Source organism: Ahaetulla prasina, chromosome 1 (genome assembly GCF_028640845.1).
Source record: "Ahaetulla prasina isolate Xishuangbanna chromosome 1, ASM2864084v1, whole genome shotgun sequence".
NCBI lineage: Eukaryota > Metazoa > Chordata > Lepidosauria > Squamata > Colubridae > Ahaetulla > Ahaetulla prasina.
In genome coordinates this window covers 26528258-26542677 of record NC_080539.1, presented here as the reverse complement: position 1 = coordinate 26542677, position 14420 = coordinate 26528258, and the positions used below count along the sequence as shown (strand labels likewise).

At 40.6% G+C, this 14420-nt stretch overlaps 1 protein-coding gene across 2 annotated transcripts; it reads left to right on the top strand.

The window, feature by feature from the left end:
* Positions 1-1675: 1675 nt before the first annotated feature.
* SUMF2 (sulfatase modifying factor 2) lies at positions 1676-14305 on the top strand. 2 transcript variants are annotated; one of them, XM_058164500.1, is made up of 9 exons: positions 1676-2687; positions 4784-4934; positions 6320-6434; positions 7131-7175; positions 8272-8426; positions 9098-9149; positions 10709-10793; positions 12066-12231; positions 13556-14305. In XM_058164500.1, the coding sequence occupies exons 1-9, from the start codon at positions 2468-2470 to the stop codon at positions 13662-13664; spliced, it is 1098 nt and encodes a 365-aa protein (XP_058020483.1). In that variant the 5' UTR covers positions 1676-2467; the 3' UTR covers positions 13665-14305. The 2 variants fall into 2 exon arrangements, with proteins under 2 accessions (XP_058020483.1, XP_058020482.1); XM_058164499.1 differs by having other exon boundaries at positions 1680-2687; positions 8272-8422; positions 9094-9149.
* Positions 14306-14420: the final 115 nt, after the last annotated feature.

The following is a 14420-nucleotide window of genomic DNA, read 5'->3' as shown; positions in this document are numbered from 1 at the left end:
CTCAGCCATCCAGTTGAGAAGCTTCTTCCGACCAGGGAATTTGTAACTTCCCTATGCTCGCCAGTCTGTGCCTCTCTCGTTCACCATCTCTACAGGATGGCTTTGGTCAAAAAGGACCCCCAAATGACTGCGATAGTGATACTTTGGGAGCCCACTAAGAAAGCATTGTTTTGCCTTGACGCTGGCCATGCCCCCTCCATGTAGTCTTTCTATAGAATCAGGGTGATTATATGGAGCTGAGCATTTACTGGCCGGATGCCTTTCTTGACACCACAAAGGAGTTCGCAACAGATATTTCTTCTCGCCCTAGGAGAGAAACATCAGCTGTTATCTAGGATTGAACTCTCAACCTTCGAAATGGCAGACAAGCATCATCTGCAGTAGGCCACCATGCCACTCATATTTTCTATTGCATTGTTGGTATGAAATTCCACGGCACATATTGCCAGAAAAAAACATACCTTCTTATATATGCATTCAAGGTTGTGCATTACAAATATAAAACAATAAATTTTTAGAATTAAAATCAAGATGTTAAAAATTAGTTTGAAATTAAGCCTAGTGAATGAAATGCATTTTTGCCATTTTTCTTGAAAGGCTCTAGTTCAATGGACAAAACGCTATACTGGGATGGTGGCTGAGACACTGGAAAGAGGAGCTTGGGAGGCAGGCAGTGGGTATACTGTGTTGGGACATTTGGGCAAAGATGAGGCATCTTGCCACTGAGTTAGGGTTAGGTTACTCAACCCTTGTTCATTACTACTATATTAACACATTTACCATACTCCCCAATTTTCATAGCATTGCAGCACTCTAGTTTTGCTGATACTCTGGCTCAGCTGTAGCAGGGGAGGTATTGTTTTTCAGTGGCCCCTGATTTAAGTAAGAATGGGAAGATTGCAAAGAAAAATCTAGTTTGGCCTATAAAAAAGACTGACTAGGCTTTGTTGACTGCACTGTAATGATTAATTTGTACCATCTTCAGTAGCTTTATAAAAATTATTTTCTGTTTATGGATTTACTACACTATGCAAATAAAAATGAGTTGCTCTAGTCACTTCGATTTATAAACAACAGTTTCTAATGTAGGATGGCAGAAAACATGAGCTCTATATTTTTTACTTCAAGCACTGGAAGGAAGCAAGTACTGCAGCTACAAAATAAAATAGAACGCTTTGTTTCTAATCACTTAAAGCCATCCTTTTACTAAGTCGTCTATATGGTGTCATATTTCCTACACCACCCAGACTACATCAGAACGGAGGCAAATACACAAGACTGAATCCTTCACAACTGGTTACCAACACTTGAATGCTGAATGCTGGCATTCAGAAATACCTACCAGTCTGTAATCCTCTCAAAAGGAAAAACCAAATGTATATATTAATGCAATTAAAAGTTGCAAAAAGCTGATTAAGGATTAAACCAGCTTTATACTCGCCACAAGGCCTTAGTTCAGGCACACAAAATTATGCAGTTTGCTCCGTTTTGACTTGAGTCAAGTGTGGCTTCTTCAAACTGATTAATAAAATGAGAATCTTTAATGAAAGCTTTAGTTAAAATATAACATTTATATAATAAAATAACTATCGTTTCAGAGACAAATGATTCCAATAGCCATAAATTTATTTTATTTATTTTCGTCAACCATGTATTTTTTTTAGAATAGAATAGAATAGAATTCTTTATTGGCCAAGTGTGATTGGAAACACAAAGAATTTGTCTTGGTGCATAGGTTCCCCCCATACGATTGTCAATCTAACTCCAATAACTCATGTATTTAGACAAAAGACCCCAAAAATAAATCTATAACTAAAGAAGATCATATCTTTTCTTTAGGGTAGTTTACTCAGTAGATATAATTGAACGGTAGGCTTAGTTACTTAGGTGATCTCTTATTAGCGGATGGTAAAACAATACATCTAATTGTATTGCAATACAGCTAATTGTACAGCAGCTGCCAAAAAAGCCAACACGGTTCTAGGCTGAATAGAATAGAATAGAATAGAATAGAATTTTTTATTGGCCACGTGTGATTGGACACACAAGGAATTTGTCTTGGTGCATATGCTCTCAGTGTACATAAAAGAAAAGATATCTTCTTACAACACTTAATAGTCATAGGGTACAAATGTAACACTTAATGATACAACACGTAATGATAGTCATAGGCTACAAATAAGCAATCAGGAAACATCATCAGTATAAATCGTAAGGATACAAGCAGCGAAATTACAGTCATAAGTGGAAGGAGATGGGTGATTTTATGACAGATACAAGTGTAAACATAATTTATAAACACATGGAAAGGGTATGAATAAAAGAAAACATTAGGCCAGGGACGCTGGTGCCCTTATGCATGCCCCTTACCCTTCACTATTTCGAATAAAAAGGGAGAAGAGCGGAGTCCTCTCCCCCCCCCCCCCACGAGAAAATCCGACACGAAACAACCCAGGCCGTTTGCTAAATGAAGGAAGTTCGCAGCTGCCCGTACACGTGTGTCTCTCCTGTCGACCCCGGAAGCATTCGCCCTGCCCGGCTGCTTTTCGCTGCCAATTGCTGCCAAAGGGGGCGAAGGGATCGCCCTCTCCCCGTGTCAATGTTCTTCTCTCCCGCTTTGCTCGCGAGTTTCTTGCCCGTCCTGTTGTCTCCCTGGGCGGTGACCCGGAGCCGTTCGGAGCGCCCCGGTGAGACCCCCGCCGCGGCTTCTTCTCCTTTTTTCTTCCTGGGACCGAGGCTTGGGTTAACCCAGGGGTCTGCAAACTTGGCTCTCTTAAGACTTGTGGACTTCAACTCCCAGAGTTCCTCAGCCAGCTTTGCTGGCTGAGGAACTCTGGGAGTTGAAGTCCATAATTTTTGCTGGCTGAGGAACTCTGGGAGTTGACGTCCATAAGTCTTAAAAGAGCCAAGTTCGCAGACCCCTGGGATAAATTGTCTCCTTGTGGGCAAGCAGGGGGCTAAACCTTGGGAAACCCTTTTCTTTCTCTCCCTCCCACCCACGAGAATGTTTTTTGCCAAAGAAATAGAAACACAGATAACCCCAGAGTAAATGGGAAAAAAGGGGGGGGGGAGAAAGAAGATTATAAATATAAATGTACCATTATGAAATGATAAGAGTGGGTAAAATGGAAAAGAAATTGAAAAGAAAGTCTATATTATTAGAGAATCGGAATTGCTCGGTTACCAAATAAGGGAAATAATATGCAACAAAGAAGAAAGATAGAAAAGAGGAATAGAGTAGGGGTCTTCAACCTTGGCAACTTTAAGCCTGGCGGACTTCAACTCCCAGAATTCCCCAGCCAGCAAAACTGGCTGGGAAATTCCGGGAGTTGAAGTCCGCCAGGCTTAAAGTTGCCAAGGTTGAAGACCCCTGGAATAGAGGGTAAGATAGAGGGGTCGAGGGAGAGAGAATGGAAGAAAGGGCGAGGAAGGTAGGATAGGGGACAAGAGTAGGAGAGAAAGTGAGAAAGGAGGAAAAGAGGGGAGGAGTGGGGGAGAGGAAGGAGGAAGGAGAGGAGGAGGAAGAAAGGAGGAGAGACGAGGAGAGAGGGAGTGGAAAGAGGAGGAGAAGATTTGTTGTGAAGGGAAAGAAAGGGTAGAAGAGCAACCCCAAATGTAATAAAAATGTTTTATCTTTGTGCTTTCTTCAGAAAAAATATGTATGATTATTTATGGACAAGAGAATGTACATTTACAACATGTGTATAAGAAAATTAAAACAAAATAAAAAGAGAATGTTTTTTGCCAGAACGAATTGAGGCTGAGAAAGAATTCAGAAGAATAGAGTGTAACTTGCTTCAGACCTAGGCATGCTTAGGGCTGTGCTGTTGAATTCTGACTAGAATTAAATTGGGATCCATCAGAAGGAAGCTGGAAATTTTAATTTTATTTTAATAAAAGAAAATATATATTTTTTTACAAGAAGGAAGCTGGAAATACACAACATACCATCGTTTCCAGATTTTTAGGCTGTCTGTTTTGTTTTACTTTTTTCCACTGGCCCTACAATTTCTTCTGCTAGCAGTCTTACTGCAGCCCTCAAAATGTCATTCAAGACTTCCCGTGACTGTCCTCAAAAGCTGGACCCCTGACCTATAAGCAATATTCACACCACACATTAGACCACAACCTTAGATTAGCAAAACTTAAATTACTGTGTTCATATGACATGTGCCCGGTAAATAAACCAATTCCTAGCTTTACATGATGGCTGATTTAAACAGCAAGTTAAGGTCATGGAGGCTTTTCCATGTCATTTAGATCAGGGGTCACCAACCTTTCAGACCTCAGGGACCACTAAATTCATAATTTTAAATCCTGAGGACCACTAATATGAATTTTTAAAAATATAAATAGTATTTAGTGCAATATAAAAAATGCAAATAATTTTTCTGCGGACCACCAAAATTTTCTCGCAGACCACCAGTGGTCCACAGACCACTGGTTGGTGACCACTGATCTAGATCACAAACTGCCAACCCCTTTGGCACCTTCTGTGAATCCAGTTGTTACCTTCTGAATTTTCTCCTTTTATTCTTCTTTGTTACTGAATCCAGTCTGGGTCGGTCATTGGGACTGGAGGTTTAGTCTTTCGAGCTTTTGGACTCATGCTATCCTCAGGGAATTTCTCTCTCACCAAAATGCGAGAAAGCTCGGAAGACTAAATCTCTGGTCCTGGTGACCAATCCAGATTGGATCTTGCAACATTATCCTGGGACATGTATATTTGCCTTCATTCTTTGCCATTCCCTAACATTCTTGCTGCTAATTTTAATTTTCTCAGCTTTCAGGAAAGATGAAAATACAGTACAGCTGCCTGGTGGAAAATTGGAAATTAGAACCAACATATTGGATGGTAAAAATGAAGACAGATCCTTCAGGACAATCAAACCATTCATTATGGACAAGTATCCGGTCACCAACAAAGACTTCAGGTAAAGTTCACATCCCATGTTAGTTGTACATAGTTTTTGACTGGCAGTAGTTTCTCGCTTACTTAATAATACAAATATTTTCACTACCATTTTGGATTGCATTCACAACTTGCAGCTTTCTAACAATTCCAGGTCAGCCCTTCAACGTAGACCAGATGAGGAAACAAACTTTACAAGAAGACTAGAACTATGCACTACTTTGTTAAGAAACTCCTCAAAGTTTCAACAGCACAGTTCACACTGCAGTAAAAGATTGTGGCAGGATACTCTTGAGGACTAGAATCATGCATAAAGAGTTGTCTTAGTTGGGTGGTGTAAATAAGAGTGCAGATTTGGGGTTGATGGAGGATTAGGGAAGGTAAATTTCTGATACAGTTATTTTGTGGCGAAGTCCAATCTGGGAGCAATTTATTTAGTAGTAAGAAAGAACAAAAGTGTCCTCAGTGCCAACCTTTTCTCTCTGTGCAAATTCCTTTGGACCCTGAATTTCCTAGTTGCTTTATTTTCAGAATATCATTAGGAAAAACAAGACATAAATAGTGTGCAAAGGCTAACACAAGAAACCAGTGCTGAATGAGAAAGGGCTTAGTGCATTGTGGCTAGTTGTAGATCACATGTGTCCCCGCAGTCCTTTATTTATTTTTATTTATTTATTTATTTATTTTTTGCATTTTTATACCGCCCTATCTCCCTAGGGACTCAGGGCGGTTTCCAGCCAGAATAAAACATACATATAAATACAGGATAAAACAACAATTAAAAAACTTATTAAATAAGGCCGAATATTTAAAATAAAATACAAATAATAAAACCCCATTAAAACCAAATTCAAAATTTAAAAATTCAAAAATTCTAGTCCAATCCTGCGCAAATAAATAGATGTGTCTTAAGCTCACAGCGGAAGGTTCGAAGGTCAGGAAGTTGGTGAAGTCCTGGGGGAAGTTCGTTCCAGAGGGTGGGAGCCCCCACAGAGAAGGCCCTTCCCCTGGGTGTCGCCAGTCGGCACTGCCTGGCTGATGGCACCCTGAGGAGTCGGTGAGAGACAATCGGTGGCAGCAGACGGTCCCTTCTCTTTGGGTCCCTCAGAGACCTCAAAATTATGTCCTAAGATATTTGCAGACATCCAAATTATAACAGTGCACTTTCCCACTGATGCTTTATGGGAATGGAAAAAACTAGACATATGTACATATATATAAAAGTGACAAATGAAAAAATAAGATACCATCAATTCAGTCCCCATTCCAGGTGATTTCAGCACCTCGTTGCCACATCCCCTGTACCCTTCTCCTGCCAGAATTTTAAAAGAAGCCCCCAGCCACAAAGTTGTCGAGAGATCTCCAAAAATGGCTGATTTGGAAATCGGTTCTATGTTTTGGACACAGGGAATTCGTGAAGGACCAGAAATACAAAACAGAAGCTGAGAAATTTGACTGGAGTTTTGTCTTTGAGAATTTTGTCCCGGAAGAGCTTAAAAAGAAAGTGACGCAAAAACTAGAGGTAAAGGGCTACTTTTCAGTATTTTGAAAGGGGTGATTTTGATCAACCTACCCTGCATTCCAAACTCCAGAAAGTCTTACAGTTCATAGATTACTCAGCACCAACTTACATCAGTAAATGGGTCAGTCAATATTGGGAAATAGTTTGAGTGTTAAGAGGGTGATTTCCTAGGGAGAGAAACTACAAGTAATAAATTCTAGGAAACTATAATTCTAACTTGAACTGACATGAAGTGAGTTGATCTATCTCACCTAATGTAGCTTCTGCAGCTTGACATCTTTTCAGCCATCCTGCCTAAAATTTTGTGATCTGAAATGTTCAGCCTGCAAAGCATAACTTTGATTTCTTATTGCATATATCTTCTGTTGCTTCTAGTTTGGCATGCCAAGTCCTTAGGGCTCTGTATTTTTATTGAGCAACAAGCTTTAGTGATCTCAGCAACCAACATTACAACACTTTCCAATGCATTTGAAATCATAAGGGCGAGCACTATCGTTTTCTTTTAAAATGGACTTTTTTGTGAACCAAGATTTGTGGTCAAGTTTACGCCATCCTTCTTCTTTTGAAGAGGATTGTCTATCCAACATTATTCTAAAAATCGGGGACAAATGCGTGTAACTTTGATGAAGAAGGGAACAGCTCATAATTGGGATTTTTTTATTGTTGATTACATTCTACTTTTATTCTTCCCTTTAGTCTGCACCATGGTGGCTTCCGATTGAGAAAGCATTTTGGAGACAGGTGAGTCTTCACTAGAGGATGAGAGAAATATAGATGTTATCAGAGACGTGATTTGTGTACCAAAGTATTGATTAGTGAACCGTACTGGATACAGGAGTAATCTGGGCTGACATCCAAGATGCATAACATTCGTTGGGACCTTCTACATACCCTACCAATAGAAAATACATAAAATGTTTTTGGTGGCACTAAAAAATCCATAGTGCCCTTAGATCGTATCTGCAGGCTCCCCAGATGACATCTGAAAATTAGTCCTTTTTAAAGGGCAAAACAAACAAAAAAATCAGGAGTTCAACATAACTTGTGAAAATTTGATATATTTTTTTTTAGACTTTAATGTGATTTCTAGTAAGAAATTATGTGGTGGTTCTGTTTCCAGCTGAGTGTGCCCAAGATCTTTTGAGGATGAGACTAATGATGTCTTAAGGTAGTTTGGACATTGAATTAATTAATCTGTCTTTAAATGCTTGGCACCTGAAAATGTTGATAGACCCTGCCTTGCAGAAGCTTTTTAGGAATGCAAATTTAATTTAGGGATTTGAGAGAACCAGAACCCCCCCAAGGGAATGGATATCCCCAAGAAACTAATTTGGTCTATGCTGAAGAGGCCAGATCCCAGTTGGGTTTTGATCCAGTTTGTGCAAAAAACAATTATAAACTACATGGCATATGCAGATGATAAATTGGCTGAGCATATGAGGAAGATCCATGCTGAATTTGCCCTTTGTTTATCTCAACAACTGATGCAAGATTATATTTGTTGAGATTTGGAAAAGCTAACCTTTGACCTTCCCCCCCCCAGTTTATTTATTTATTTATTTATTTATTTTATTGCCTATTAATAGTTGCCTATTAACTGGCTGTCATTCCATCAAATCACCCAATTCTTTCTCAGCCGATTGTGGTAACCACAGACTTTGTTTTTCCTCTTCCTTCCTTGTCCTGTTTCCTTATGTGTCATATCATTTATATTATAACCTTGAGGAACAAAGCACCTCACTACTGTACAGAGATTTGTAAGGCATTTTAAAAGCCTTTTAAAAGAGAAAAATGGATAACTGTGTCTTAAATAACTAGAATCCTTTCCCTTTTTCAGCCTTCAGGTCCTGGATCCAGCATCAAAGACAGGCTAGATTACCCAGTGTTGCATGTGAGCTGGAATGATGCTCAGGCTTTTTGCAAATGGAAAGGGAAGAGGCTACCAACAGAAGAGGAGTGGGAGTTTGCTGCTAGGGGAGGCCTGGAGAGTACGTAAGCAAGGAACCAAAGTGGTTTTAGATCCATCACCATAGCATCTAGAGCACTGCTTCCCAAACCTTTTCCTGCATTACCCAAAACCCATTTATCAAAAAGCTCTTTTTACCCAGTGTAGCTATAAAACACTTTAAGTCAATTTAAATGTCCCTGTTGTAATTGGGTAATGAATTGTATGTTGTTAGCCAAAGAAAAGCCACTTTTACCCAATTTAGGGTAATTTTCCAGGTTTGGGAAGCATTGATGTAGATCAAGATTCTTGCACTTTTAATCCAGGCAGGCAGTCTACAGCAGTGTCTCTCTACTAACAACTTTAAGATGTGTGACTTCAACTTTCAGAATTTTCCAGCCAGCATTGGGCTTTTCCCTCCTTTTGCAGAGTAGAGAGATTGGAGGAAAAAGGATTACAAGAGAGTAAGCAAGCACACAATGGGACATATACATAGAAAAAAAATGCAGTGGCACCAACAGCCCTAAGTGTGCTTTCCAAATAGCGTATATAGGTATTTAGACTTTAATAATCCACATGCTTTTTTAATGTTTGATATTAAAGATAAACCGCCCCAGGGTCAATGGTTGAAGGGAGGAAATTGGCATGTTTAGAATTGATTGTGTGGATTGACATTACCATTCTATTATATTTGTTTCTTTCCCTTTTTGGTAGACAGATTGTATCCTTGGGGAAACAAATTCTTAGCCAACCGCACAAACCTCTGGCAGGTAAGAGACCAAAACTGGAATTTTTATTTTTTACGAAATGAAAAAAGCAAAATCTAAAGAGGATGATGAAAATGACAAAAATGGTTAAAGAAAAAATCAAACCAAGAGAAAACCTTTTTTTAAAAAAGCAGTAGTAATCAGGAGACAGATTATGTGTATGTGTGAATGAATTCATATGTAGTCTTGACAATAAATAGAGATTTGAAATATCCCTTTTTAGTATCCAAAATAAAGGGATTATATTGCCCTGTATAACATCCATGTGATTTGGCTCAAAAAAAATTGCAACACTGATATGCATTGTGTTCCCTAAAAAATCCAAATTATTTATAACCGCACTGGAGAAAGTACGATGATATAATCAAATCCAGGAGCAAAATTCAGTAAAAGCATACAATCCTAGACCATTGCAACCCTTCTAAGAAAAGTGACAGTAAGCTTTCCCAATCTTTCTTTTTGAATCATTCCAAGGCTATTCCTGTGTGTAAACCAGTGTTCATCAACTTTGGTAACTAAAATGTGTGGACTTCAATTCCCAGTCAGCATGTAGGGAATTTAAAAGTTGTACAGGCTTCTACTTCTCCTTTCTTCCTTTTTTACAGCTTCGGCTGTCAAAGGAATAAATGAATAGGCTGCCCATCTCATATATCTGCTGGCTGGTAAATTGTGGGAGTTGAAGTGCACACATCTCAAAGTTGCCGATCTTGGAAAAACACTGTCATAGACCCAAAACTTTTCTTTATTTGCATGATCTGCCCTTTATACTTTGCCACTGGATACACCCTGCACTTTGAAGTGCAAATGACCAGCCTGAAATTATCAAATTTTGGTCATATTATCCAATATGTGAAAAGTCTGTAATATTGGGAAAGGTGGAAGGAAAGGGGAAAAAAATAAAACCAATAATGAAATGGATGGACTCAGTTGTTAGTGGCAGTGGGTACATTTTTGGAATAACTGAAGGATGAGGTTGAGTAGTGGAGAAGATCCATCTGCAGGATGCCCTCAGAGGGAATGGGACAACTTGCTGCAGCTAGTTCACCATGGCCAACTCACCATGGCCAACTTGCCAAGCCAACTTCATCACAGCCAACTCACCGTGGGACAATTTAACGATTCTATTTAATTATTTAAGATAAATAAAAAGTATTTTAATTTTTGCCATTCACATTTCATTCTGTCCCTTCTTTTGCATCCTTTCTTTAATGATTCCATTCCACCATTTCTTTGATATTAGTGTAACTCTTGTCCCACACCGAGTTGTCCTGTGGCGAGATGGCCGTGGCAAGTTGACTGGTTAGTTGCCCTGAAGTCATGTATATGAGATGGGCAGCCTGTATATTTATTTAATCACTCAGTCTATGGTATCAATCACTATGTGTTAATAGCAATTTGATGACACATAAATAGTCAATCAATTATTTTTTCACGGGCTGTTCAAGATTACTCTTGAACTATCACACATACACACAGACATATACATCTGAATTTTGGCACCCAGTTTGATGTCTTTTATTTATCTCAGTTGTTTGCATATTTATCTCTCTTTTTCTGCACAGGGCAACTTCCCCAAAGTTGACACAGCTGAAGATGGCTTCCGTGGAGCATCCCCAGTGGCAGCGTTCCCTCCTCAGAATAACTATGGTAAGATTACAGTCCTAAGTCATTGGAACTGGTCAGTCTGCAGATGCTGATGTGTAATAGGAAGCATTTTAAGTAAAGGTTCTTGAAAGTTCAAGGTTTTAGTCTTCTCTCTAGAAAGCTAAATTGTCTTCCTATGTTGTGGTCCGCCAGCAGCCTGCGGAGCTGGCAACGGAGTCAGACAGCGATGAGTCTGAGGAAGAGTGTGGGCCAGTCCTGGAGGCTGGGGAAGGCTCGGATAAGGGCTCTGCATCGGAGGCTGAGGTGGGTCCAGGGCCATCAGGGAGTGAGGTGCGGAGCCTCCAGAGCCTGACAGAAGTGAGGCAGAGGAACAGGAGGAGCCTGTTCCTAATGCACGCATGAGAAGAGCTGCCAGAAGGCAAGAGCAGCTCAAGCAAAGAGGACGACTCGGGAGTAGGGCCAAGAGATCATTGGCCTCTCCCGTAAGGCTTAAAACAGACCAGCAATGGCATTTGGGCTTTGCCGGAAAACAACGTTGATAGCTTTGTCTTGTTGCATTTGTATCGGTGTCTTCTGAACTTTTGCCAAGAAAGGCCTTTGGCAGTTTGCCTAATTGTACCAAGGTTGGTGATAGGACTGAGGAATTGTGTTGGGAGGAATTTGCTTTAATTTAGTTGAACTACGCTGAGAATGAAGTAATTCTCAGCTGTTCAAATAAAGTTTGTTCATTTTAACACTGACTAAGTTTCCTACTACCTACTTGGGCCTGGATCACAACATCCTAACACATAGTTGCATTTTTCAATGTTCTGTGGATAATACAGGTGGAACTTGCTTAATGATTGCCCTGTTAAATATCTGTTCAAAGTTATCCCGTGATCACATGATCATTATTTTTATGCTTCAAAGCTGACTTCTGACAAGCGGAATCAATGGAGAACTTCGCAATAAAATTGCAAGTTGTGGTTATAGGATGTCAACGACAGCAAGTGATTAACTTAATGGAAATAACATAAATCCGACAGAGTTATATAATATTTTGCTTAGTGACAGAGCTGCTGCTCCATATTGTAGTTGCTATGCAAGGACTACCTGGATTGGGACCTTCATTCCAGGCCAACAATTGAGTTTCTGATAGGAGTGCAGGTTTAGTTCTAGAAAATATGCTGGCATCAGTTTTTCTACAAGAAACCTTGTAGATACATTTTTCTACCTATTTGCTCTTTTCCTTTCTGATTGTCCAGGGCTCATATATTTCTCTGCAGGCAGATTAGAGGCTTCCCCAAGTGAATTACTGTCTTTGCTGTATCACAGGCTTATACGATTTGCTAGGGAATACTTGGGAATGGACATCTTCAGAATATCATCCAAATGGTCCTGCATCCCGCCAGCCTGGTCAAAAGATGCGTGTCCTGCGAGGAGCATCCTGGATTGATACAGTGGATGGTTCTGCCAATCACAAAGCTCAGGTTACAACCAGGTATGCTGGCAGGTGACATCTTATCAGCACTTTCTCCTCCAGAATTTAAAACTTATAGTGTACTGCAGAAGCACAATCAGCAGAAGCCATCGGTCTGACAAAAGCAACAGTATACCATTGTGTAGCAAGTCCTGCCCCTTTTGTATGTGTGTCATAACATCACATAGGCATTTTAAAAAGGGTGGAGCTTCTGGTATAACAACATGATGCTGCTTATTGTCATTTGTCAAAAGTAGCCACGGCTGCCAAGATTTCCGGTGAGGAAAAAGCTAACTGGCATTCCACCAGCAGCAAGAGACATTATGACTGAAAACAGCAGCTGGATGCTGAATTCAGACCACTGAAAATTCCTCAGAAAGGAGAAATCTTGAGATTGCCCATACAACTAGGGAAGAGATTGAAAAAGCAAGAATGCATCCTTGTTCTGATCTGGCTCCCAAACATAACAAGCCCTTTGTATTTAATAAAACCTTCCCTTTATTAGGAGCGCCACCAGGCTATGAAGTCTCTTAAGTCCTGTGGAAAGTGACGCTCACTCCCTTTCCCTCTGAATTGGTCAGCAGGCACTGCAGATTCCAAGAAGAATTCTGATAATTTCCAGACAGGATTTGGAAGTGCAGGCTATCAGTGGCTGACTGGCAGGGAGATGAATAGTTGTCAGCCACATCTATTCATCTCCATCCCCTGCCCTTTATCCCCTGAGCAAGGGTGGGGCTTTGCTAGCAGCGATGGTTCTTCAGTTCCAAGGACTGGCCCACGGATTTCCACTGCTCTCCTTTCCTCTGTCTTCTGCACATCCGCATGTCAGGCAGTGGACCCAGCTGTTCCTCCTCTTCCTCATCAGCCACCTCCAGACCTGGGAGCTGTTGACTCTCCATCTGAGGGCTGATGGACAGCCCAGGCTCCATCTCTGTCTCTGCCTATCTGCCAGCTCCATTCCCTCTTTCCCCTCGGAGCTCTAAGGTTGCCTTGTTGCTGAGCTCAACTCCCATGCCTCTTCCTACAGGCCACAACAATCCTTTTTATAATTTATGATCCCTGTTAAATAAACATTTAAATGTACATTGATGTTTACCATTGCCTAATTAATTGGGAATTCCTTTTTAAACTCACCAAGAGTAAACTGATTGAATGAACTAAATCTCACTTTAACACTCAGGTGTATTTAGATTGCAACCCCTAGAATTTCCCAAGCAGAGTTCTGGTTATAGTCCTAAAACATGGGAAGAGAAAATTTTTTTGGAAGGCTGAAGCAGCTCTGAATTTGGGCCAATGACCCAGGAGACCTTCTGTTAAGACAAACTTTGTTCCTCTTAATCCATAGGATGGGGAACACTCCCGATTCTTCTTCAGACAACTTGAGCTTTCGATGTGCCACCAGCCTCGTCAAGCAGCCAGCGCAGGAAGCTTCTGGAAAAAAGGCTGAACTCTGAAGCCAACATTAAACTCTTCTAAAAAGACCCAGATCTTTTCTCCTATGGAGATGGGTCAGCCTGCATTTTTGTTGGTCAGACTTTGGATATTTTTTGAATGCTTTTGATAAAGGGCAATGTTAATTCTTGAAAGCTAAAAATGAACAAAACCTTTCTACTGGTTGTAATTATAATACAGATACACATTGTTTGATATTTGTAGATTACTAGTTTCATTCTGGAACAATCCTGTGCAGGAAACCATTGTGCTACCTAAAGTGAGATTGGCTGGGCTCATTCATTTCTCTAAGCCAGAGGTCTAAAACTTGATTTCATTGAGGGCCGCATCAGGGTTGTGTTTTGACCTCAGGGGGCTGGAGTGGGTGTGGCCAGGGTGGGTGTGGCCAGCTTGACAACCCTTGTGTCGGGGACGCTTGTGGTGGCCCGAGTGCTCTGGCACAGATAATGGGCTCCTGGCAGCCTCCTGTAACCCTCTGCAAGCAAAAATGGAGCTCATAGCATTCCCGAGCTCAGTTTTCGCTGGCAGAGCACTGCGGGCCACTTCTTCGTTGCTTCCAGGGCGGCCCCGCTCTAAGCCATGTACAGTATTTGTTTTTGGTTTAGCATTTTGAATAAACCTATCTGTTAAGATTTGCAAGCTATAGTTTGTGCCCAGCATGTTGTGTTGGTTTTTTAATTTAAGAAACCACTGTTAAAAAAATCATGGTTTGACAGAATGAGTAATCTTGGCCCTCACTTTGTCTAGGAGCCTCAAGG

What these genes read in the sequence shown, in the direction of transcription:
- SUMF2 (XM_058164500.1), top strand. Translation starts at nt 2,468, where the DNA reads ATGAAGGAAGTTCGCAGCTGCCCGTACACGTGTGTCTCTCCTGTCGAC. An exon ending in GAGCCGTTCGGAGCGCCCCG is followed by an intron (nt 2,688 to 4,783) that starts GTGAGACCCCCG and finishes TAATTTTCTCAG; the next exon opens with CTTTCAGGAAAGATGAAAAT. An exon ending in CCCTCCTCAGAATAACTATG is followed by an intron (nt 10,794 to 12,065) that starts GTAAGATTACAG and finishes GCTGTATCACAG; the next exon opens with GCTTATACGATTTGCTAGGG.